At 39.6% G+C, this 27,498-nt stretch overlaps 1 protein-coding gene across 1 annotated transcript in view; it reads left to right on the top strand.

Moving 5' to 3' along the window:
- The first annotated feature begins 16,168 nt into the window (after nt 1-16,168).
- The window catches only part of LOC139476946 (glutaminase kidney isoform, mitochondrial-like), a 51,998-nt gene continuing 40,668 nt past the window's right edge, over nt 16,169-27,498 (top strand). The window contains exon 1 of the mRNA XM_071259507.1: nt 16,169-16,381. Within this exon, the coding sequence (XP_071115608.1) occupies nt 16,350-16,381 (32 nt within the window). The 5' untranslated portion in view covers nt 16,169-16,349. The remainder of the gene's footprint in view (nt 16,382-27,498) is intronic.

The raw sequence follows: 27,498 nt of genomic DNA, 5'->3' as shown, positions 1-27,498 counted from the left end.
ATAAGTGAAAAATTAAAATCTTTTATTAAAACTACCAAATACGAAATTACAATATATATGAACTAACAGGTTATTATTTGTATAATTTATACATGTACAATTATATATTCGTGTATGTATACAACGTGTACCGAAGAAGCATTAGTAGGGACCAATTCAAAAGTTCGATGTCTGATAAAAAAACCTTAATTCTTATGATGTTGAGTTTTGTGGCCTGTTTTGTATTCAGCCCTGTGATATGATCAATTGTCTCGGTGACAAGACGTTTTGTCATGCGTTCTTGTGTTTTGCACGTTTTTTTTTCAGAACGTCTATCGACTGCAGTTTATTTACTAGGTGTTGAAAATCTTTTGTGTGGATAAAATCTGCCATTACATAGTACGCAATAGGTCAAATCTGCAACTCCAAAGTACGCAATGGATCAAATCTACCATTCCATAGTACGCACTGCACTAGATGGACTTACCACTGTTGCCGGTGTCCCGGTATAAACTCTCCCCCGTACAAATTCTCCCCCCGAAGATTTTATACCGGTACAGATTCTCCCCAGGAGAATCTGTTCTGAAATAAAATCTCCCCCGGGCGGATATATTTCGCGCCCCACTCAGTATAAAGTCTCCCCCCTGATTATTCGGTTGGTTGCAGTGTCTTTAAGTACCATATTCTTTAAATAATTCTTTAATGTAATGAGGGTTACTTTAACAAATAGATTATGAAATATGGTCATAATGATTGATATTTCAGAATATTTTATTTGGTAACTGTACCTTCCATCCTAAAATAATTATAAGACATAATCATACCAAACAAAGGATGGGAGACAAGAGTCTCTACAGAGTTTGTTGTTTCTAATACAGTTGTTGTTGTCTGTATACATTTTTTAATATACCAGTTTGAGTCTACATGTGAACACAATCGATGGTTGAAATGTTAGTCTAAGAACAAAACATGAACTAAATCTCAAGAACTCTGATGTATAAAGTTACCTTCATCTTTGATTGACTGATGTATTTTCAATCTTTATTCAGCACTAAAGAGGCCATGAATAAACTGTTATAAAGATTTCATAAAGTATCAGGGGTTATTTCAACTTGCAAAATGATTGACATAGTCCTTTAAAGAGCGAGGATTTGGCTGTTTTCCCACCCGATTGACTGATATTACAACATTCACGTGGTTTAGAATGGTACAATGAATGGTAAAGCATGCAAATTACACTAATACGCGATATTTCATAAGAAAATATCATATCTCCGTTGAAACATAAAACCAATATTTATGAGTCTACATATTGATAAAAGACTTTATCACTGTATTCAATTCCAACATTTTAGATATAAACTCTCGGACAGTTCAGTTCAAAATTCTTTAACTTTTAATACATCATTTTGTGTAGCTAGACGACGAGAATCTACAGTCTTGACTTACTTACTTACGTTTGGAGATTTAACGTGCGCTTTCCGACTGGAGCGTATTTCGCACACGGGCCCGGTCGGGCCATTTAGCGTGGTTTTGAAGGGAAAATAAAGGTTTTGCAACCAGAGGGGGGTTTTAGTTGTTGCTTATATAAGTTTTGGAGATTTTGAAATTTGGAATACATGCCTAGGGGTGTGGTAGTGTACTAAGGGAGTGTGTTGGTGTGTGTTTGTTTGTTTATGTGGTGTGGTTGAGTGTTTTTAGATGCGGATCATTAGATTGGTTTTAGTTAAGTATACGCCTAGTGCTTTAAATTTTTCTATATTGTTATGTGGATTTAGGATTGATTCTAGGGTTATGGCTTTATCTAGTTTTAGATTTGTTTGGAGTGTTGCTCGGTGGGTTTGGTAGTGCGTGCAGTGTAAGAGTGCATGTTCTATTGTTTCCAGGTGTGGGCAGTGTGGGCATTTTCCGGTTGCGTGTTTTTTTATTTTTAGGAGTTGACTGTTTAGTTTGGTGTGACCTGTTTGGAGTTTGGTGATTATTCTATCAATTTTCTTGGATGGATGGAGGATTTTAGGTTTGGTTAGAGGTTTTTTGAGGATTTTGATTATCTGTGTGTTTGTTTTTAGGTATGTCTTATGCCATTTTTGGGTGATTTTACGTTTGTTAATGCTTTTGATCTCTGCTTTAGATATTGGTAGATTAAGGCTTATTTCAGGAATTTTGAGGGATTTTTTGGCGGCTTGATCGGCGTTTTCGTTTCCATATATTCCTACGTGGGCTGGGATCCAGATAAATGCTATTTGTTTGCCTGCCTCTGTTAAGTTATTTGCGCTTTTGAGTATTTGGTTAATGGGTTTAGGGCGGTTTTTGGTGTTTTTATTTTGGAGGGCCTGTAGTCCACTTAGTGAGTCTGTGAGTATTAGGATTTTTTTTATGTTTTTTAGCATGTTGGTTATGGAGGGCGGATGCTATGCCCATTAACTCTGCATTGAAGATGGATTGGTTGTTTGGGAGTCGATAAGATTGTGTGTTCCTTTTTGGTTGTGCTATGTGGACTCCGAAACCTGTGCGATTTGTGATCGGATCGGAAGATCCGTCTGTGTAGATGTGGCACCAATTTGGCCAGTTTTCGTGTATGTAAGCTAGTGTGGTGGATTTAGCTATGTTTGGATCGGTTTGTTTGTTTATTGAGTTTGCCAGAGATGTGTCTATTTTGGGGATTTTTAGTTTTGGGGTAAATATATTTGATGGTTTGCAGTTTTGTTGGAGGTTATCTATTTGGTTTTCGTTTAGGTGGTTGAAAATTCGTTGAGATATTGGAGTAAGTAAAGGGTGCTTCCTAGTTAGAGCCTGGTTACGAGGGCGGATATTTTCGTTTAGGAGGTGTGTGACTGTGTGTGTTTTATTTTTATGAGAATGTTTCTCACCGACCTTAGCGTGTAGGGGTGAGATGTCCCGGGCAGGAAATGACAGTGTTTTGACTACTCGTCGTTCATTAATTAACGTTATGGGCATCCCTAATTAACCTTTACTAATTCATGTTAAACCAACACAGGATGTTTTCTGGAAGTGGACAATCGCGAATGTCATAGGGCTGACACGACACGTGTTAATAACTGTCCTAGAACTTCTTAAGTTACTAAACATTCTTTATATCTAACGACTAATATTATATCTACCTATATACCACTTTATTGTCTCATATTGCGGTAATTAAAGAAAACACAGTGCTCAAAGTGAAGCCCTTTTCACTCCACGTTCTCAACATCGTCTCTATCAGAAGTGTTTGGCAACTATTGAACTGCATGGCAAGTATTTATAAAACGACCGGGGGAGGAAATATTCTTGGGGTGGTGGGGGTGGGGGTGGGTGATTTTATTTCGTAGGGTAGGGGAGAGTTTATTTCGAGAGGGGCGGAACTGTACCGGTATAAATTCGCCGGGGAGGGGGGGGGGGGGGGGGAGATTTTATTCGTGACAATGAAACCCGACGTTGTTGAAAGACTGGATGTATCTAGAAGACAACATCATAAATGAAAAAAGGATAGTTATAGTTTAGTTACTATATAAAACATTGAAAATAAGTTTTGCTGACGTTGTCCGATGAGCCATTAACCCCTACCCCTTAACTTAAGGAATTAAGATTTTTATCATGTCATTACTTCGTCTGAATTATTTCCATTATGTCAACAGTTTTGAACAGGAACTTGGTTGTCTCTTAAATGTCTTACCAGAAATAACCATAGCGCCAAACCAAACATTACAACGAACCAGTGGTTTATACATTTTAAATCCATGTTCGACACGGATTCTCTACATGCTTGAGAGATTGCTGATCCAGAATCAAATAGAAATGTTAATGAGTTGACCAAATCTATATTGAATTCGCCCCTTGAACAAGAGGAGGTCCGAGAGGCCTTCATTTAGCGAAATAGTAAATCACCTGGTAATGAGCTTATCTGTGAAATGAAGACCTTATACGTGTATTACAGTCGTTTTTAAGCTTAGTTTCCAACTGTTTGGGACTATTGTCCCTTTATAGCTCCATGGGTAAATATAAATATTTAATGTATGTTCATACTGTATTCAGTACGACACTTGTATGGTTGTATGTGTGTATGTATATATGGACTGAGGTATGAATGGATGGATATAGGTATGGTTGTATGTGTGTATGTATATATGGATCGATATGTGTATGGATGGATAAAGGTATGGATGTATGGTTGTATGTGTGTTAGTATATTTGGATTGAGGTGTGTTTGAATGGATATAGGTATGGATGTGTGTTAGTATATTTGGATTGAGATGTGTTTGAACGGACTTAGGTATGGATGGACCTGTGTATGTATAATACGGATTGATTTATGTTTGATGGATATAGGTATGTATGTAGGTTGGTATGTTAGTATGTATGCTGGTTATACATGTAGGTGAGTATACACGATTGATGAATTAAGTTGTGTGTATATGGACGCATATGTGTATAGATGTATGACATGTATGAGATTGCCGTGAGTGTTTTGTATGAGATTGCTGCGAGTGTTCTGAATGAGATTGTTGTGAGTGTTCTGTGTGAAATTGTTGTGAGTGTTCTGAATGAGATTGCTGTGAGTGTTATGTATGAGACTGCTGTGAGTGTCCTGTATGAGATTGCTGTGAGCGTCCTGTATGCTTACCTGTTTGTATGCTTACCTGTTTGAATGCTTTGAGCGGATGTGTGTGTAGGTGTATCGGTATGGGTGTGGGTGTGGGTGTGGTAATATATAAAGTTGCAACTAATTTTTCCTTTCTTTTTTTAATATATTTTAAATGTACCATTATGTAATTAGTGTCTCGTAGGCCAACTGGCCGGGTGCTGTTTTTTTTAATGAAATGTTTATATGTCCATATATTTAGTACTGCAGCATGTGACACTTTAATAAAATAATTTTCTTCTTCTTCTCTTCTTCTTCTATAAAGGTACACTTTTTAGCGTGTTTAGCAAAATATATGTGTCAATTTTGAATACAAGATTACAGTTCTGGGGTGAATGCTTTGATAACATTGTTGAACCCTAGGCCGGCTTCCGTTGCTATTCAACAGCTAACAATATGTATATTTCACAGTCCGTTATACAACGATATCCAGGAGAGGTGTTTCGCAAAATACATGTTCTATTTGAGGCTTCTGCCAAGGCATACAACTCTGTGAACAGATTTATGCTTTGGACAGTTATATATGATCATGCTGTTTCACCGAATATGTATAACTGCATTAAAGATATTTATGACAGTGTTACATCTTGTGTAAGGTTTGATGACCACCGGTCGGAGACCTCTGAATGTCACATCGGAGTCCGTCTAGGGTTCGTTAAAAGCCCTTTATTGTTTGGATTTTTTATTAATGATTAAGCGAAAGAAATAGGAAAATCACATGAACCTGGAATACAACTTCGTCTAGATATGACCTTATTGTTTCTTCTGTTTGCCGATGACGTGATTCTTATAACTGACACAGTTTTGGGACTTCAGAAATGAATAATTGTCTTAGATAAGTCTTGTGATGATTATATGTATATGTATATCTGTGTGTGTGTGTGTGTGTGTGTGTGTGTTCCATATAGTATATCCATCTTACCTTCAGAAATTCAAATTACACACGTCTTTGAAATGAACGTGTTATTCCCACCACACCCACCACACCCACCCCACCCCACACCCCCATGTGAAAATAAGAAAATAAAGATCGTTGTGTCCAGTCACGAAACTAAGAGGTCTATAGGTTGATTCCACCTGAATGCATTATCCGCTTATGCTGGTGTCATACAAGGCTGTATTTTATCGCTTGTCTCTTTACCCTTATACAGTGGAGAACTCGAAAGGGAAATTTTATCCAATGATTGAAGGTAGATTCATTGATGAAACTTTTCAATATTTATCAATATTTATTTTTGCGGATGCTGCTGCAATATTTGCAAACTCTGTCATTCTTCTACATCGTAAAATTGATATTTAAAAAATCACTGTTTAAATTAGGGAGGAACAAAAAAACCGTGACAAAACAAACATAATAGTGTTTTAAAGAATGGTGAGAAACACAATGAATTGAGAGAAACGATTCATCAATACACAATGGTTGTTAAGCTGTCAGGTGCTCATGAAAACGCTTTTTTATTGAACCGTAAATAAAACTTCCTCAATGCCACGGCTTGCTGAAAATCAACGTCTACGCGCAAACAGGAATGGCGCAAAATAAAGTTGCCAGACATTTCAAAGTTTATCGAAACAATATTTTTCTATTTGGGGACGTTATCTTCATCAGGGCAACTCTCATGACTTGCCACGTGGCGGTCGTCCACGTGTGACGTCACGTCAACAATATGACCATATCCGGTTGTTACATTTAGGATGGTCACACCCGATATTGCCTTTGTTAATTGAGTTGATACTTCTCTATAGGCATTCTCTAATAAGTGATTTAGGCACTTTAACGTAATAATGTGTTCAAATGTACAATGAATCTGGACAGATGTTTCAAAGTGAATATATTTTTTAGGTTGATGAGGTTTTACGCAAGTTACACATATTTGGCCATTATAACTCCTTGAGGTATAAAGAAGTCGTTGTTGGAGAAGAGCTTCACACATAAAAAGATAGTGAAACTCGTCTGATTCCCCAAATTTCGTTTGATTAACATGAAAAACAGTTACTTTTTCTGCAAGTATGTATTGCGTTTATAATACAGAAATATATTCTGTGGCGCCTGTTGGTAACTTTCTATGTCATTAAACATGCTGGTATTAAATATAATGTGTTGCCAAATAAATCATCATTCGATGGGAAAATTCAACCGACACTGTTATAACGTTTGGGCATAAATACTATTTGTTTGTTTGTTGTTTAACGTTGCACTCAGAAATATTCCAGATATATGACGGTGGTCTTTAAATAATCGAGTCTGGACCAGACATTCCAGTGATTGAAATCATGAGCATCGATCCACGCAATTGGGATGACATAAATACTAATATGGCAATAGAAGAAATCCACGGAATGTGTTTGTCAAACTCTGATTACAAATTGGCAAACGACGTACTGGCTGAATGTGGTCGTTTCCCACTATTTATTAATGCTCTGAGTTTAGTTATGTCATACTGGATAAGAGTAGATAGATGCTATGATTACTAAAACAAGAGACGATTTGGGGACTTAAACTGTGGATCTTCAGTATGCAATGTACTTTTTCTTTACGGTTTGGGGCACGTCTGGCTTGCTTGCACAAGACGTATGATACACAGAAACCTTTCAGAAATATTTTACACAGAGATGTAAAGAAAGTTATCAACAAGAATTGTTTACATAAGAGGGAGGAACATTTGTCGGAATACAAGGTCAAAAACTGACTCTTGTTAGCAAATAGTATAAATACTCTAGATAAGCATATTGCTCAAGTGTGACTTCAGAAAGGACCCACGGGAGAGTCACGTAACGAGATCACTCGCACACAAAAACTAGCAACAGCGATGTTAGTTTATTTCAGTCATTGGTACAATCCGTAATTTCTTCCCGAAAATGCGACCTTGCGGTCCATATAACAGATCTTATAATTACGACACTAAAGTGGTGATGGGGCCAATTCTGCCACGAAATCCCCTTCAGGAGCTGAGGAGATATTGCTCTGTTACGTTCAAAACAGAAAAGAGAAACTTATAATGTAGTCCTTTTTTGAGGCAAGTTAGCAATATTCCAGCCCTATCACGGCGGGGAACACCAGAAACGGGCTTCGCACATTGTACCCTTGTGAGAGATAGAACCCGGGTCTTCGGCGTGACGAGCGAACGCTTCAACCACTAAGCTACCCCACCGGTATACCGCAAGCTATGACATTATGTTCAGGCCTTGACATACATTCAAAGACATATAGTATAGACACGTTGAGATACTTACTTCAGTGAATACTACAGAGGGCTGAAGTGAGCATTAACCATCAACCACAATCTTCTATCATATATTAAAGCTGACCTACGATCGGCTGAAACACAAATGTCGCAAAATGCTTTAATGTTAATAGTTATGACAGTTACCTTAGCAACGAACTGTGTCCTATACATATTATTCACAAATGAGTTGTTGTACAATGCCTGTCACACCTGTCACACCTCTCCGAAATGTAAAATAAATATATATTTGCAATATGGATGTGGAAATGCAAACGACGGCATGAAGTTCTTTTCTATAGAAGTTCAAAACCAAATTTGAATTGAGGGACATATTAGGGTTTCTGGCGTCATTTGAGTGAGTGAGTGAGTGAGTGAGTGAGTGAGTGAGTGAGTGAGTGGGTTGCTTGACTGAGTGAGTGAGTGAGTGAGTGATGATGCAGATAGAACGGTAGGAAGTACGTGTATCATAATCTTTACGAATGTGTTCCTTTATGCAACGATAACTGGGCGGTTCCTATAAGGGACAGAAAATAAGTGGGTGTAGTGCCGCGATAGGTAGGCGTTATATCACGGCGTGTCAGGTAAATGTGTACTATTTTAGTTTTGTTTATTTGTTTGTTGTTTAACGCAGAACTCAATAATCCAGCTATATGACGACAGTCTGTAAATCGAGTCTAGACCAGACAATCCAGTAATTGATATCATGAACATCGATCCACGCAATTTGGATACGATGACATGTATCAACAAAGTCAGCGAGCCTGACCACCCGATCCCGTTAGGCATCTCTTATGACAAGCATGGATTGCTGAAGACCTATTCTATCCCGGATCTTCACGGGTCTACTAATTCAGAAAGGCGATATGCAAAACTACATATGTACGTTTTAGCCTGATATATTGTCCCAGAACAAAGTCTGGTTCTGATTTCCAATGTACTTCTATGAAGTAAGCGTTTGTTTCTACTGTGCAACATAGGTGTATATTGACTCCAACAATCCAAACATTCCGGAGCTTTAACCAAGAAATTGACAAAAAACAAAATTGGATGCGAAGATGTAGTTCCCTTAACTTAAATAGAGACGTTTCCAAAGGAAAGGACAGGACGTGTGAAATTCCGGAATAAAAGGGCTTCGCTGTAAATGACATTGTTAACATTATTCTTCACAGTGATTCTGACCGCCCCCGTGGCCTAGTGGTAGAGCGTCCGCCCGGGGGTCATCATACCAAAAGACGTTAAAAGATGGTACTTGTTTTACCCTGCCTGGCGCTCGACATCACGGGTCTAAAACAAGGACTGGTAGGCTCGAAGTCAGTATACTGTGTCTGAGTGGGTATTCACGTTAAACTGCGGCAAGATATCCCAGTGAGCTAGCACTATAAAATCGGCACACACACACAACACACACATCACTATGTATGTGCAATAATTATGGACGTGACGTTAAGCCCCATTTCACGTCACCTCACCTCACCTCACCACACAGTGATTTCTGTAGCTTAGCGAACAACACTTACCTGTGAGTCTGGGTAAACGTGTTTTTAGAATTGAACCTCCTCCGACTCATTTACAGAATGACAAGCCGGAAGGTGACCTTCCAACTTCGTCGGATCATGACTTCTTAACAGTGTCCTTGGTTTCATTGTTAAGCTACAAACTACACTGCCACCCTGTCTACTTGACACATTTCTATCCCGTAAATCAATCTCCAGTCCTTGGTTTTAGTGCTTTATTGTTGCTGATATTGTTGTGCAAGTGTAAATCTCTATTCACGTGTGCATATACCACCGTATATAACTTGACAAAAAATGAAACGTCGTAGTTCATTTTTTATATATAAATCAGGATTGTATAGTGGTTATATATGCACCTTGTACAACATATTTCATACGTTGTGGTAGCGTACAGGTTGGAGCAGTGACTCGTCACAATGACAATCTAGGTTCGACTGTCAATGTCAATGTCAGATAATAACCAGTCTAGATTATCCGCCGAAACAGATTAAAATTTGGCGTAAAGGGCAAAATAGGGGCGCAGATTATGAGAATGAACCACTGAAAATCAGTGATGATAACATGTGTTCACGAAAAGGGTAGTTACTAAGCAAGTACTGTCCTACCGGTAGCACCCGCCATTCACACAATGTGCATAAGAAAGTAAGTGACAGGTGCCTTTTTAACTTCTTGGAACCCATTTGTCCAGAATCTCTCCATGCTGTGGCCAGATTCTGTCAAAGGTATTAACAAAATTGAACGTGCTGTTCTCATGGGTACATACTTAGGAAGGGTGGCCCATGGGCGAGAATATTTTCCTTTGGTCAAAACTCATGTTTTTCTTTTGCAAATACATGGAGGTGTGTCTACAAACATCATGACACATGATTCAACAGTTTTAACTAATTTGACGCGTTATTAGAATATTCTCGCCCGTGGGCAGGTTTGTGGACCACTCTTCGCCCTTGGGTAGTATGTAGGCCACTGAACCTGACTACACAGAAAAAACGGTATATAAATGGAATATATGTTATTGGAAAATGTTGGTGGCCTGATATTCGACAAACGGTTCGTCAAAACGCAGCCATTGTCGATTTGCAATGTCTTAAACTGCATTGTTTTCACACTTGTTAAAAAATATCATGGAGGAAAACAGTAAAGCAAAATGCACGTGCAAGTTATGCCCTTCGTAACTCGTGGTAATGGCTATAAAAAGGCAATCATAAGCCAATAATTTGTCATCCTATTGTCAACATTTTTCATGTTGGAAAATGCCGAGACTCAGCGCTGCCGGTCGGAACATCGCTATAGGACGTATCCAAAGAGGGGAATCGCAGTCTTCTGTTGCACGCCATTTCAACGTCCACCACAGCACCATTTGTCGCCTCTGGGACCGATAAACACAGTTCAGTTCCACTGCAGACCGTCCGAGAACCGGCCGACCAAGAGTTACCACCCCTGCACAGGATCGCTACATTCGACTGTTCCACCTACGTCATCGCAATGCCACAGTTACTGCAGGACGCATCCCTGGTTTGAGGAGGATATCGGACCAGACTGTTAGGAACCATCTTCGCGAGGCTGGAATCCGACCCAGAAGACCAGTTATCGTCCCTGTTTTGTAACAGATCCATCGACGGCGACACTTGCGTTGGTCCCATACCGTACAGTCAGCGAATTTGAGAAACTGGAGACAAGTGTGGTTTAGCGATGAATCACGATTTTTTCTTCACCGGCAAGATGGAAGACAACGTGTTTATCGTCGTCGAAATGAGCGTTTTGCCCCACATTGTGTACGTGAGTTCGACAAATTCGGCGGCAGTAGTGTCATGGCGTGGGAGGCCACCTACACCACGAGATCTGACTTGGTTGTAGTTCAGGGAAAATTGACAGCAAATCGCTCCATGAATCAAATTCTTCAACCTCACCAACCTTCTTCCAATCATTGACCGCCAGAGGGAGCTATTTCAACAGGACAACGCTCCACCGCACCAAGCTCGTGTCATGGTAGACTACCTTCAACATCAACGTCTTGTCCTGGCCATCGAGATCTCCAGATCTCAACCCAATCGAACACCTCTGGGATGAACTCGATCGACGTGTACGTAAACGTCAGAACACGCCGCAGATACCCCCACAACTGGCCAACGCGTTACAAGCAGAATGGCGCAGAATTCCGCAGGACAGAATTCGTACACTTATCCAGTCAGTGCCGAGGTGACACGAGATACTGAGTTCAGCGCAACCTTGTGGCCTTATGTGACATGACATTGAACAGTTTTCAATGCCTTTGTATCGAGCTCCAAAATTTCATATTTTTATCTATGATATTAAATTAAATGTATCGACTTTATTAGGTACAATAAATTTACTACAAGTCTACTTTTCGTTTTTGTAAGAGCGTAGTTTAAATTTTGAGTTTTCGAAAGATTTTTTACATTGTTTCTTTCTTTTTATGTACCCATGAGAGCAGCATGTTCAATTTTGTAAGTACCTTTGACAGGGACTGACCACATCATTGAAAGTTTCTGGACAAATGGGTTTCCAGAACTAAAATGGGACGTGTTATATGTAGTTCCGCCAATGTCTAAGAATCAGGTTTCAGTTGGAACTGTATTGACTGTCACTGTCCGACTGACACGTAACTTACCTTCTAGCGTAATACATAATGCGCACATTCCATGAAAGCCTGCAGTGTCTTGGCAATGTTTGTGAGAGATGGGAAGAGATTTTTCGAGCACAGAATTGAAGAGTGACATAATATGATGCCTAGGTTATCAAGTTTGTGTGTTTGGGGATGGTAAATATCCTGTTTCTTCGCCAAGGCTCGCTAGATACAATGTTTATTCAAAATACAGGATATTTACCACCCCCAAACACACTCTCGTGATAACCCCTATTGATTTGCATGGGGGAGGGGGTTCATTTTTTAACGATCTACTTTTTCCCCAGCTGTATCCAACAGACTATCTATTTACTGAGCACCACCAAATTATCTATTCATTTTCACTATTAACACGAAACGTTTGATGTGTGAGTATTTTCCACATAACAAACTACTAGCATTGATCTTTTCACCGCTGTCCACAGAGTATTTATTCACTTTGGACATATATCTGAACAAACTATTTGTTTAAAATATCTTCATAAGGAAACAGGCAAACACACACACACACACACACACACACACACATTTGGTATTAGCTACCTACTTTAAATAATCAGATATACAGGAAATGTTGACAAATTATAATTTACAGTTAATTCTTTTATATATTCTGCTCGTTGTTCCTTTCTACTTGTTAGGAACGGTCTGTCACCTGCCATCTGTGTGCCGCTGATGTATGTATATATTCAATTTTGTATGACCGACTTTAATTTTTGAAACCAATGAAGTTATCTATTTGAATTTTTCGCAAATGTTGATTACTTGTCATGAGAAATAACACACAGGCCGATAAATGAAGTATATTATTTCACTGATGCGATGTTATCTGTTGTTTTCTTAAATAGAAAAGGCCGGGCGATACACACATTCTATGGCGTTTTTTCCGTTACTTTTAACTGTGTTAGTTCGTGTTTTAATTGCAGACTTAACAAGTAGCTGTAAGTAGCTATAACTAAGCTAACAATCACTATAAAACACGGGCTAGTTTCAGACATTCAGGAGTAGGCGACTGTGTTGGAATATAGGTGCCTCCGTGGTCTAGTGGTAGAGCGTCCGCCCGGAGAGCAGAAGGTCTTGGGTTCGATCCCCGGCCGCGTCATACCCGAAAGACGTTAAAAGATGGTGCTTGTTGTTTACCTGTCTGGCGCTCCGCATTAAGAGGCTAAAGCAAGGACTGGTCGGCTCGGAGTCAGTATATAGCGTCTGAGTGGGGTATTCGTGTTAAACTGCGGCATGGTATCTCAGTGAGCTAGCACGATAAATAGGCATCAGCCCGGACTAGTACAAGCAACCACACACACACACTATATAAGTGCAATAATCTTAAACGACGTTAAACCCAATTTCATCTCACCACACCGCTATAAAGGTGCAATTATCTTGGTCGCGACGTTAAACTCCATTTCGACAACTTGAGTGTGAGTGAGTGAGTTGCGTTTAACGCCGTTTTTAACAGTATTCCAGTTATATCGCGGCGTGTCCGCTTAATGTGGGTGGAAAGCCCGAAGTGATGCAGGTCTCAGACATTTACCATTTCGGTGAAACCCACGAGCACGGTTATGGTGCTGACAAACCTAGAAACATAATCGGGGTGAACCGGGATTCGAACCCACAATCATAGGTTTCTGGCGTGCCCAAGGGACGCTACAGCGAATTGCGGCGCCTTAGACGACTGGGCCACCCGTGCCCCCTTCGACAACTTGAAAAACTTGACTCCGGCGAAGGGGTAGTCTAGTGGTTAAAGCGTTCGCTCGTCACGCTGAAGGCCCGGATTCGATTCGACAAATTGGTACAATGTGTGAAGCCCATTTCTGAAATGTGTCCCCCGCCACAAGAGGTACATAGGTCTGGCCTTTCAAAGTATGCATTAGTCTTTACTTCAGGAATATCTAAGTCACTACAAAGTCTACATAAGGAAGTTCCTTCAGTACTAGCTAAGTGACCACCCTCTATCACATCTTCCCGAGGCAAGGGAGTTGACTGACTATTAAAGTCCAGTTTCCGACCTTGTCGAACCTGGCTGGAATTATGGCTGGACTCATAAATCTATTGTTATAACAAGGATCGGTTCCCACCGTGATATTGCTGGAGCAGTGCTAAAAGCGGCGTAAAACCATTTTCACTCTCAGGCTATAAGACCGTGTCGTAACCATATGTGTTTTTTGGTGGGTCCTATCTGAAACTTGTCTTGAATACTTTTTGTAATTCGTGGATGAGGGAGTGAGTTAGTTTTAACATCGCTTTCAACAATATTCCAGTTGCATTACGGGGTGTAAGCTTAATTTGGGAGTAACGCCGTGAAAGCACGTGAAGGTGCTTTTATACATAAGCGTTTGCTCGTTGATTTTGAAGTGTCAACCATTGATGAAATGTACGACGATACGATCTGGTTGAAGCTGACGGGAAAATCATGCAATACGCTCTGCTTGTGCGAAACGTACATGCCTCCTGAGAACTCGACAAGGTCACATGACCCTGAAAATTACTTCACACGACTTTTAGCTCAAGTGTATGAGTATCAGAGTTTAGGAATGTTATTATTGACTGGTTATTTTAATGTTCTATGTTGTTTAAATTTTGTAGGGGGGGTTAGATGGTATACCTCACAGGGACATCATTGACGAAACAAGCAATCATTTTGGCAATTTCCTGTTGGACTTTCTTGTTGATTGTAACATTTGTTACAATAAATAAGAATTTTTTTCATGAAGGCATGAATATGGGTACATCGCAACTAGCAGACGGCTGATTGCAATCAGTCCGACAAAACGCAGCAATGAAACTCACATGTACGTGGAAATCATGTGTCAACGGCGTGGTGCACGTGACCATAAAGACAATGCGCATGACATCGTCAAACATCGCGTTTCTTTATTGTGGAAACATGGCAAGACAATACAGGAGTTAAGCACAGAAATGGCCGTTAATTGGTAACATTAGGTTCGGAAAATCTATACGCCAGGCTGCAGCAGACTGTCAGAAGTCGTTCAGTATGGTGTCACGTCTGAGGAACCTCTATAAGCAAACAGGAGATGTTGTGATGAGACGCAGTCGTGGACGGAAGCCGAAAACAATCCATTGCGACGATCACGAAATTAGGCTCATTGCTGTACGGGATCGCTTTAAATTGTCTTCACACGTGAACACCGAGTTCAGAGCATGGACGAATATCAGCCATCTAATGACGTCTGTAATCCCCTCAAATAGTTTGGTCTCAATGCGCGTTTAGAGTGGGAACGGCGGTTTGACGTCAGGTATTTACGTGAGTAGCGTTATGCCATGTTCAGCGATGAGTCCAGGGATTATTTTCTTGGTTGTTGCGTCAAAGAACATGTGCGACAACCTCAAAGTCTGGAAGAACTGTTCTTCGTTCTCCGAAAAAAATGGAATTTGTTTTAATGTACTTTGGTAATAGATATAGGGTTAAAGGTACTAACCCCGATCAATCAATAAGGTGGCATACGTGTGTGTGTGTGTGTGTGTGTGTGTTATAAAATGTACATTTATCTGAAATCAACATAATTATCACTCTTTGCATACACCCTTTTCCCAAAGGTAACAACACACGCACGCACGCACGCACGCACGCACGCACGCAAGCACACACATCCCTTTCCAAACAAAACTGTATCCACTTGGCGCGATGTGATGTGAAGGATCAAAGCCATCTCAATGTTTCTGAAAGTAGGCGAGTATATGTTGTGCATCGCTGCGGTTGCGGTGGGCAATATTCCAGTTCTGTCTAGGCGACCTGTAAATAATCGAGACAAATCAGTGGTTGATATTATGAATATTGCAGGAATACCACCAAAAAGAAGCGTTAAACCCAACTCACTCACTCCACTCACTGGGGACGGTTTCATCCCTAATAGCGAGGTTTCACTCTATAAGATGTAGATCATAAACCAATGGGTATAAGGAATAGAGACATATGGTGCCGAAACACCAACAAGATCGGAATGAATGCCACCTGTGGTATCTCCTCGTTGCTCAAAGAAAGGTTAGGCAACACTACCAGCTCTCCCTTAGCCTCGAACATTCTGTGGAGGTATGCTGGAGTTTCCATGATGTACACAATCCGAGCAGTTAGTTCCATGCCAACTGCTGAAGACATACAGTTTCAGCGAGCTAACGTTCTTCTCAGGGTTCTCTCTTTTATATCTGTGGTAGAGCGGCTAGCCGGACCAGCATCTTCTTACGCGGGTATTCGTTCCGCTTTGTTGATGGTCCAGACCGCCTGCTGATATATATGTCTAAAGCATGACATTCAGGCTTCATTCACAAATTCAAAGTCATATATACACAGCTTCACGCCCAGTGCCATTTTCTGAGAGGCTATCCTCAACATGGACAGTAAAATACAGGGAGGCCAGCTGAAGTAAGTTGCATTGCTTTATTTATACTGGGCATTTGTCGTATTTTCACTGATGTTTGAATATCAGAAATGCTGAGGTGTGTTACATGTTTCTATAAAATTCAAATCAAGGGCATCTGACTTCGTGACCTATTCAAAATCTATGTAGGTATTAAAGGTAGGTATTAAACTCAATTCTATATAGACGTAATTAACCTTATTCAAACTGATTTTTGCGTTCGTTTTCTTATTGTTTGTTTTTTCACAGGGGTACGTGCTATTATTATTTTTCACGGTGTCAGATTGTGGTGGTTCAAATGCATGTAAAGTGTGCGGAAGATGCATTTTGCTTCTAGTTTTAGTAAGTGTTTCATCGGTTTGGAAGAGAATGATTTGGGTTTGACACCGCTTTTGGCAATATCATGGTCGTTTTGTAAGCAGTGTGTTAGTGTATCGTAAACCCCCGGTCTACAGATGAACACTGGATTTGACGAACAAATTACAAACCTTATCAACTGATCGTAAGTTTGGATATGTATGTATTTCCAAGTTCAAACGCAACACTTGTTTTTGTGTCTGTTGGTTAACACCGCAGTATCGCGGCTGTAAAAGAAGGCTAGAAAGCGATGACCCCCCTCGGCCACCATTACTTGACAATACGACACGTCTCGGAAAGCCCTAATCTGAATTACAGCGTCGTGTGTTAACAATAAAGCCATGTGCACGCTATTTGTTTCTCGCAGAACGAAATGCGTTCTTATGCTTAATGACTTTATCATTACCTTTCTCTAAGGAATTGCAGAAGAAGTAGGATAAGGGTGAGAATGTGTAAGCCTGAACGAAGTGTTTGCCTATAGCGTTTCCCAACTAATCAACATCATTCATAGTTAAAACATAGATTTATGGTTGATATTAATCATGCTTATCAAAACAAGTTTGGTATAGTATAAAAAAAAATATATGTAAACACACACTCCCTGGGCCTGTCTGTTATTTCTTTCCTGTTATGACCTGACAATGAGAACACCGTGACATTTACAGCCCTAGTTATACTACTCCTGGAAATGTCACTGACTCGTTGCGCCAGATAGAATTCTTTGCAGCTCCGCAACACAGACAACAGCTTTACATCAATCAACATGTTTTGGTTTGGTTTGGTTTGTTGTTTTACGCCGCACTCAGTAATATTCCAGCTACATGACGGCGGTCTGTAAATGATCGAGCCTGGACCAGACAATCCAGTGATTGATATCATGAGCATCGATCCACGCAATTGGGATGGATGACATGCTTCAACCAAGTCAGCGAGCTTGACCACCCGATCTCGTTAGTCGCCTCTTAAGACAAGCATATAGTTGCCATTTCGACAAGAATGGGTTGCTGAAGACCTATTCTATCCCGGATCTACACGGGTATCAATCGACATGTAGGAGACTTATATATTCAGCGCGATTTCAAACCAGGTCAGTTTACAAAATGTTACCGTGCAATAGTAAATGAGTGAGTAGAGTTTTACGCCGCATCCTGTAATCTTTCAGTAATATCACGCTCCGTACCAAGTTGAAGAGGGACATCCAAATGAGTATCTTTCACTGAATAGTAAAATTATTAAAACTTGATTTTAAACGAATCATTTCGATTGAATAGAGGCGAAGATGACATCTCCAACACCAAGCAACGTATTTACTAAGCTAGTACATGACGTAAATTAATAGACATTATTCATATCACTTCCCGTACACTATAATGAACGATAATAATCAACAGCGATGATTAATAGGTGAGGTGAGGTGAAATGGGGTTTAACGTCGCGTCCAAGATTATTGCACTTATATGGCGACGTGCATGTACGTGTGTGTTTGTGTTGCTGCTTGTACTAGTCCGGACTGATGCCGATTTATAGTGCTAGCTCACTGAGAAACCATGCCACAGTTTAACATGAATACCACACTCAGACACAGTATACTGACTCCGAGCCGACCAGTCCTTGTTTTAGCCCCTTAATGCCGAGCGCCAGACAGGGTAACAACAAGTACCATCTTTTAACGTCTTTTGATATGACGCGGCCGGGGATCGAACCCCGGACCTTCCGCTCTCCGGGCGGACGCTCTACCACTAGACCACGGAGGCGGTCGATGATTAATACATACATGCAGTTGACATGAAGTTAATATAAGTACAGTGGTACGTGTCTCGCGTGTTGGCACCATAGTACGCCGCGAAACTTTCTAATTGTATTAGACCGCCTCCGTGGTCTAGGGTTACAGCGTCCGCCCGTAGAGTGGAAGGTCCGGGGTTCGATCCCCGGCCGCGTTATACCAGATGACGTTAAAAGATGGTACTTGTTGTAGCCCTGCCTGGCACTCGGCATTTTTAAAAGGGGCATTAATCCCTGGTTTCGTCTCGGCTGTCTAAGACTGCTCATTAGCTGCCGTCAGTCAATTTGCTAGCCAAAGCAACTAACCGTGACAAGAGACTAGGCTACCGTCTGCAAGGACAGCTAAAAACTTTTTTTTTTGAACACTGATTGGTTACCCGTGATCTATGACGATTTCGACAAAGGGCGCATGTTCATTAATCTCTTCACTCCGACAAAAAGAACGGCGGAAGCTTATCGGATGTCGTCATTTGGAAATACCTCTGATGGTTATACATGAAGTTTGATAATAATACAAAAGTATCCCTGCAGTGAAAGCAATTTCGGATTGCGTGGATCATACGATTACTACTCCCTTGTTGTCATCCATGTTTTCTGGTATAACCCTACACTTGTCTATTTGTCGTCATTCACTTGTTGCTCAGTTAATGAATTTATTACAGGTATAATTAGTGGTAGCACCGCTCAGATTACCTGATAAAGGTTCCCATGTGGCATTTCTTGTGTCTGGGGTAATTATTCAATCTAAATCCAGGTTTGAAGTGAGGTGAAATGTGTGCTATGTAATATGCACGTGGTAGCCCAGCAGAACAGAACAGGGCCCTGTTCCACAAAGCGATCTTAGCGCTTAGTAGATCGTAACTCCCTTTCTTTAACACTGACTTACGACAGTCACAGCGCTAAGATCGCTTTGTGGAACGGGGTCCTGAACTTTATTACGCTCAGGCCGAGATCCTCGGCATATGAGGTACGAAATGACAGCAAAATACACATAATAATAGCGGAAGTGTGGTTAGCCGGAAGATTTTACAATTTGCATTACATATTTACAGAATTTACTAAGGTTTTTTAATACAGATATCTCTTTATAATTACAAGTGTAAAGTCTTTGAAATTTAATCATATTAGGTCTTTTAGAATATGTAGGTGGGATATACAAAATTCTTTCTTCAGTAAAATATGGACATTTAAAAATATAGTGAAATTCATCTCCAATATCATCAATAAAACGCAGTTTACATTTTCTTTCACAAATAGGTATCCCATTCCATCTTCCTTTTTCATTGGGTAAGTGGTGGCATGAAGTACGAAATAAAAGTAGAGGGATAGCTTTATTTAGGGGTAGGGACGTCAGATAATTTTCTAATTCAAATTGTGGTTTCAAGAGAAAATAGACTACACTTTTTTTTTAATTTTCCACCTCAGAGCTCCAGGTTCGTTTAGCATGATCAGTTAAAATAGAGTGAGCTGTTGCTTTGAGCCAGGAAGATGAAACAGGAGACTGTGACAACCATACATAACTTAAACCAATATTGTTTAGAACATTTTGAATACATGAAATCCAGTCATAGTTGTAAACACCTGTATTATGGATGTTATATACAATGGGGTAAATGATTGAAGATATTTTGCTGGATTTATCTGTAAGTAATTTCGACCAAAAGGTTAATATACGGGTTTTAACATCAACAGATAAGGGAACTCTACCTAGTTCACCGTAAAGCATGCATAAAGGGGTACTCTTTTTAACAGGTAATAATTTTCTCAGTAAACAAATATGTACATTTTCAATTTGTTTTAGATTAACAAAACCCCATAATTCACAACCATATAATAAGATATAATAAGATTGTGTCAAAAAGATATAATTGGCTTTGAATTGATAAATTAAGGTTTCGGCAAGAGATGAATGATCAGTTGATTTACTTTTTTGGTAAATCAAAGGATCATTTTCCTAGACATCAAAGGATCAACCAAAATACGTTGATTGATTAATCACTGTTATCTTGCACAGTGGATATGTCACAAGTAAGTGTTTACATGTGTATGTTTACTAAAGCAAAGGGAATACACTCATATCATGGCGTGAAGTGCCGATGTAAAAACAACATACTTTGTTCAAAGGGTTAACCGATGATACGTTGATTGAATGCTTGTTGTTATCTAACTCAATGGACTTTTTAAGAACCGTGGACCTTATGTAAATAGTTATCACGTGGGCTTTCTCAGCTGACCTTTGAGACTTGACACCTATATGAAATAACTGAAACAAACTAAGTGATCAGTTGAGAAACGAACACAGGTCATTATATCCCGATACGATATATATATATATATATTTAAATATTTAATTGTTACAGAGATACGTAACATCGAATACGTTTCTTTGTACAGCTACAGACGTAAGGAGTATTGTTCCTCTATGTGGATATTCACGGATACAGCTCCCTAAAATTATACACATAACTTTGGTAGGTTGTAATTAAGATGTTTTCATTTTGTTTTCATTCATTTGCTGTAGCATTGAACGGAATCATTCTCGTTCCTTTACGTCTTGGTTAGGAAGTTCTTCGATCAGCGATAGACGTTGTTTTCACAAGTCTTTTCCTTTGTAAGCGTGTATATGGTACAGTCAATTTGTAAAATGTGATTCACTCAGGCACTTTATAAAATGTCTAAATATGTCAGTCATTTTACAAATTGACTGAAACATCTGTCCATTTATTTAACAGACTGACTACAAATGATTAAGAAGGTTAAAAGGGCTTCTTTAAAACATACTAGATTAATTATGCTAGGATTAGAGAATATAGAAATGTGCTTTTAATCATTTCCAGTCTCTTGGTGATGATATTAAACATAAAAATGTTAGGAATTCGTTATCATAATAATACAGATTGACATATATTTCAGTCAATTTGTAAAATATCGGAATATTTAATATGCAATGTTCATGTGAAATATTTACTTTGTGTTGCAAGTCAAAATAGTATAAATGAAAATCCCACAATTACCAAGCAAGTGACTTATCAAAACTTCGTCACCATTATCGATCATTACAAAGATACCTACATTTCCTTATTATTTTCCAAACTGTATTTCATTTTGTTGATCAATGTGACCATACGCCCTTATACTATCAATAAAAGTGACAAATGCGCTTACGAATGGCGCAGCACAGGTCGCGAACTTGTCTAGATTTCTGCTATATCATCCGGGTACTCACGGGGAAAAACAATAACAAAGGCAACAACCAGTCCCCGGGAATTGCTTTAGATCAGTGCCCCTTTTAAAGGGCACAAAACAAGGACTGATCGGCTCGTAGTCAGTATACAGTGTCCGAGTGGGGATTTCAACCGCGGCATGATATCCCAGTAGGCTAGCACTATAAAACTAGCATTAGTCTGGACGAGCACAAACACAAGCACAAGCACAAGCACACAAACACACACACACACGCACGCACGCACGTCGCTATTTAAGTGTAATAAGCGACGTTAACCCCATTTCACCCCCCCCCCCCCCCCGTCATCTCTGAATGTATGATGAACCGAATTAGGAAAAAACTAAATTGTAACAGATTTGGCGATCTGTATTTATTTTTTTGACAGCATGTACATATATTGGGGTAGGATTTGTCTCCTCTTACCTAAAAATGGTTCGGTGGTTGATAGCGTGCCAACGAACCCGAAGGCATAAATCGTTGCTAGTTGCGTCCCTGGTTTGCCTCTGCATCAACACAGATGCTGAGTGGTCAGAGGTGGAAGTTTTGTTGGTCTTATTTTGTCTTATTTTATGCATAGCTATCTTGTCCATACACTCATTTCTTAAACATATTTATTTGTTTTATTGGTATGTTTCATTAAAGCTTAACAACTCTTTCACATTCCACTGACAGCACATTTTAGTGTGCACACAGAATTCCCCAAGCTCCAGGCAGGGATATACTGTTTTCTGAGTATAGGGAATGTGTCAACACTGCAATAGAGCTAAGGTGAAATTGGATTTATCATTGCATTCAAGATTATTTCACTTATAGAGCGATGTGCGTGCGTGCGTATGTGTGTGCATGTGTGTGTGTTTGTGTGCTTATGTGCGAGCGAGTGCTTGTACTAGTCCGACTAATGCCGATTTCATAGTGCTAGCTTCCTCTCACTTTAATGTATGTGTGTTTTTTCATGTTTAACTTTTTCATGTTTAACTCCATGTTTATTCCAGCTATATAACAGTGGCTAGTCAACGATCAAGTTTGGATCAGACAATCCACGCAGTGATTGATATTGTGAGCAACGGTCCTTTGTACCTTACAGTATACATATGTTACTTCAAATAACCAGGTGCGATCTCGTATCTGACTCCAATATGATTTATTGCTCAGAGACATAAGTACTTCTTGGTATTTACATCACACTATGTATTTTCAGCGATCATTTAAAAAAAATGTAAACCTGTTTTTTTTTAGTTTTTCGAGGAACAGTTTTTAAAAATCTCAGCTAAGCTATTTTTTTTCATTTAAAGTCATGTTAGAGTTAAAAAAAATAATTATATGTGTTAATTCCTAGTGATAACATTACATCACAATGATCTTCGCATGTTTCAAGAATGCAAATAATACCTGACAATTGCGTGAAATTGGTATCACGTCACGGTGACCAAAAGTGCAGCTGAGCTGTACAGCATGGCGGTCTATGGGTAATCAACATGTGGTTGATAGCACGAACATCAACCCACAATGTCGGGTTACGGTGACCGAAGCTGTCAAGCCTCACAATACAACCACCCAATTCCCATAAACACGAAATGAGGAAGCATGGGGTCTTGGTCTCTATTCTGCCCAATAATATCGATAAAACATATGCACTCAATTTAAAAGACAGATTAAAACAATATGAAAGAAACCATGTCAGATCAACATTTGTACTCAAAGCTACAGTGTCGGGCAAAAGAGAGCATACATTTAAAAAATCACACTTCATTCTGCTCCTTACTGTGATCCCCGTGTTCCTCGAGACGACATGTACACGTCACCACCATGCGCACGCACGTCACCACCATGCGAACGCACGTGAGATACTCATTGATATGATGCATGTATATCGCCTATGATATCCGTATCAAATACATCTCCATCGAATAGCCATTTGTCTCATTTATCTCATTTTTAGCCACCATCAAACATGGATGTATACTTTCTTTTGCCCGTCAGTTTTAATTTCAGCAGGGCGCACGCACGCACACCCAATACCCCTAACATATCACATAAATTTCTATTTCATAAATTGTGATATGAAATTCACAACAATGTTTACATAAACATTCCAGTCTACAAAAGTGTTGTGTAATATTCGTGAGTTAATAACTTATGACCATGTTTGCGCTTTTGTACAAGGAGTTTTCCATACACCACGTGCCCTTGAATCACTCCACCTGTATACCACAATGTAGTGCGGGCCGAGCTGGGTCGGATCGCTGATGGCTCATGTCGAACATACACAACCTATCTGACACTAAGATGCGACATTTATCACATATCCTGATTTTCGGAGCAGAAAGATGGACAAAAAAAAACCACTAAATAGTTACTATCAGATTACGGACAGGGATCGTGTCACAAGAAATAATTACTTTTTCACAGAACTTGAAGTTGTACCTACCGGAAAAATACACCCCCTGATAAGTTATTTCACGATTTCCAAGAATGCCAATATAAAGAGATATATCAGTGTTTAGTTCCGTCACATACAATGAAAGACTGTTACCCAGGTCTGGCCTATCCAGAAACCCTTCCTTGCGATGACTATACAGTAAACTACGGTTATAATGAACACGCTTATAACGAACTTACGGATATAACGAACTTGCTTTTGGTACCGACTATTTGCTGTAGTTATGCTGTATATATTCTTATAAGGAACTACGGTTATAACGACCTGACTATATAACATCTATTGCTTAAAGCGTTGTTCCGAAAATGTGTTTAAAAAGCGATTTTCCTTGGAACGGTTCCTACACACCTACGAGAACAAAAATATATTTATATAGAGAGAGATTCGTATATATGATATGTGTGCACGTGTGGCCCAGTTGTCAAAGGCGCCACAATTCTAGAATACTTTGATCCAGCTTATGCATTTTTATCGTCAGCAGGATACCCATAAATAATTGTTGGGGAAAACATGATCAACCTCCAACATATTAGTTTTCCTCCCAAAACAAAGCTGACACGCCGTGATATACGACATTAACCCAAACACACTCACTCACTAACGCAGAGCAAAATCCAACTGACTTACGAGGTTATAACTATTCGACAAGTCACACGTGAATTAGTTGTTTGAACGGTTTGAACAGTATTTCCGATGCATCACTCGGTACTGGAGGAAGGACCACTGTGGCAAGAGAATCACCTCCTTGGTACCCTTCGGTTCCGCACGTGCACGTATGCTCACAAAAATGCATCGGTTTTATTGATAATTTGACAACTTTCGACAGAAGCATAAACAGAACAAAAATCGTTCAGATAAACTGAGGGGCAAAAGAGTGGATACCGTGTTTATTAAGTCTTTAGTTGCCGTATACGGCGTCATATTAGGTTAGCCGAAAATATTTTTCGGCTAACCTAATATGACACCGTATACGGCAACTAAAGACAACGAATTTATTATGCCGAAAAGTTTACACTATTTGGTATGTTTCTTGCACGTCATGTCAAAACTTAAAACTCAAAACTAAACACTTTCAACCTAAGACGTTGAGGGTCAAAGGGAGACTATTCTTCAAACCTCAGAGGCCAAACCTTGTCGATAATTTTAACTTTATATAATGTTTATTAAAGTCATGTAGGTGATAAAAAACATTAATTTCCTTACACATCAAAATTAATGATATTAAAACACAAAACAGTGTCGAAAAACGAATTTCTGTACCAGAATTTCCATGTGAAATATGTGAGGTTGGTGTTGGAAAATCCAAAATGGCTGTTACTGACGGTATAGGGTCTCATATTAGGTCAGTAACAACCGTCTTCGATGTTCAGCCTAGACATGCGGCAACCTATACTTGCCAAACTATTCTAGACTTGAGTTGGACAACTTTTTAAATTTATTCTCCACTGTCTGGACACAGGAACTCGGTGATAGCGTGTATAGGATAATATGTTCGTATAGAAAATATCCCATCTATTCGTCTCTTACAAACACAAATAATTGTGAAATAAAACAAATAAGAAATTAGCCTTAAATGCTTATTTCAAGATACTAGTATATTCATGGGTCTATTCATGCACTGTGGCATAGTGGGCACTGCAACCCTGATGGTGATACGGCCTAATCCCTTAATCCTTTGTTGTTATAAGATCCAAATTCAAAAGTGGGCACAGTGGGGGTAAACCGGAGATGATAGATCACTGAGATCTTTGTGCTTTCGCTCGTCAGATACCACAACTATTCACTCGTTTCATAAAATTGGTATTACACGGGAGCTTGTTTAGTATTCTATATATATCACCCTTGCTGCCGCTTGTAAATACGAGAATTTTCAAGCTCATTTCGTAAAATCGGTATGATGCACTTACTCGTAAAATTATCTCTATATATGGTAATAGGAGGATTTCTCCAAATGCCCTGGTCCTTTCGCTGAAACTGGAGGAAAAAAAACTGCATCGCTTGCGGGCTTTGTCGTCGGACCAATCATGGTTGAGGAAGATCACGTGATTGATGACGTGATTAACCGGAAGATCAACAATCGATAGCAACGGACATGTGGCGTGTGACGTCGTTGGCACCAGTCGAGACAGTGGTCGAGTCGGAATTTGCCAACCAATACCAAATCCTGACTTTACTTTCGTGAGAAAAAAAACATTTTCCGAAGAACCAATCAATAGACTGATGACATTTGTACCAAATCCTCCATTCACACGTGTGTAATGAATTTGACCTCGCTAATGTCAAACCTGCGATAGCAAATTTTTTAGTTCACCTCCCACACAGGCCCCTTACCTCACACCCTTTTGATTACCTGATTGTGTTATCGCTGTGATTATGACGAGCTTACAGTAATCCGTTAGGTGCTCCCTCGTTATTACGAGTAACTAAACCCCCAGTCATTATGCTAACCCTAATTTTACCATGTTACAATTTCTATCGTAACAGACAGGGCGCTTATCTTTAACAGTAACGTTATACTGTTAGTTGACGGGTTTATCTAGAGAGTGCAAACGATGTTATTATAACCACAAATCGTCATATTGGTGTGCATATATTCACAAAACAGCACGCCTAGTCAGTATTTACATATATTGTCGTTTCATATTTCACAGTAGATTGAATTTCACATGATTAATATTTAATTGTATGAGTAATTCCACTGTACATATCGATTTATGTTTTAATATTTGAGGTAGAGTTATGAAGCCTTTGGGGTGTATGTTGTGCATGAAACCAAACAGTACAATTGCCAGTATTGCAAAAGTTGGTGCGAAGCTAACAAGGAATATTGTAACCTCCTGTGCTCCTTCAAAGTGTTATGGACTGAGTGTGGCAGCTTTAAGTGAAAGTAAGAAAGAATGGCATTCAACACAGTTACAAAAATTCAAAGGTGGACAGAATGACGGCTACCTTGAACAGTAAGTATATTTATACGCCTCTAGAACATTTGATAACAGATCCGTATTCAATCACCATCACAACAGTTTGTGAGACGTCTGTAGATCAAAACGGGCCTAGTCAAAACAGGCCATTACAGACGTCACAATCTAGGAGTATCTGTATGCCTGTTACAAAGAATGTTTGTTAAATGTGTTTATGTGTATTAGGGCTGGGGCGGGTGTACTGTCTAAGGTACATTTGTGTTCCGCGTAGGTACCCATAGGACTACCCGGATCAAATGGTTTGTCAAGTGATGTATTGTTTAATAACCCTAACAGTCAAGCTCCATGGTTACACTACGCTAACTCGCTGAATGTTCGCATTTCTTTCTCCAATGC

This window comes from Haliotis cracherodii, unplaced genomic scaffold, assembly GCF_022045235.1.
Source record: "Haliotis cracherodii isolate W230 unplaced genomic scaffold, xgHalCrac1.p SCAF_1, whole genome shotgun sequence".
Taxonomy (NCBI): domain Eukaryota; kingdom Metazoa; phylum Mollusca; class Gastropoda; order Lepetellida; family Haliotidae; genus Haliotis; species Haliotis cracherodii.
The sequence above is the reverse complement of the archived record's forward strand: the minus strand, read 5'-3'. Positions and strand labels throughout refer to the sequence as shown.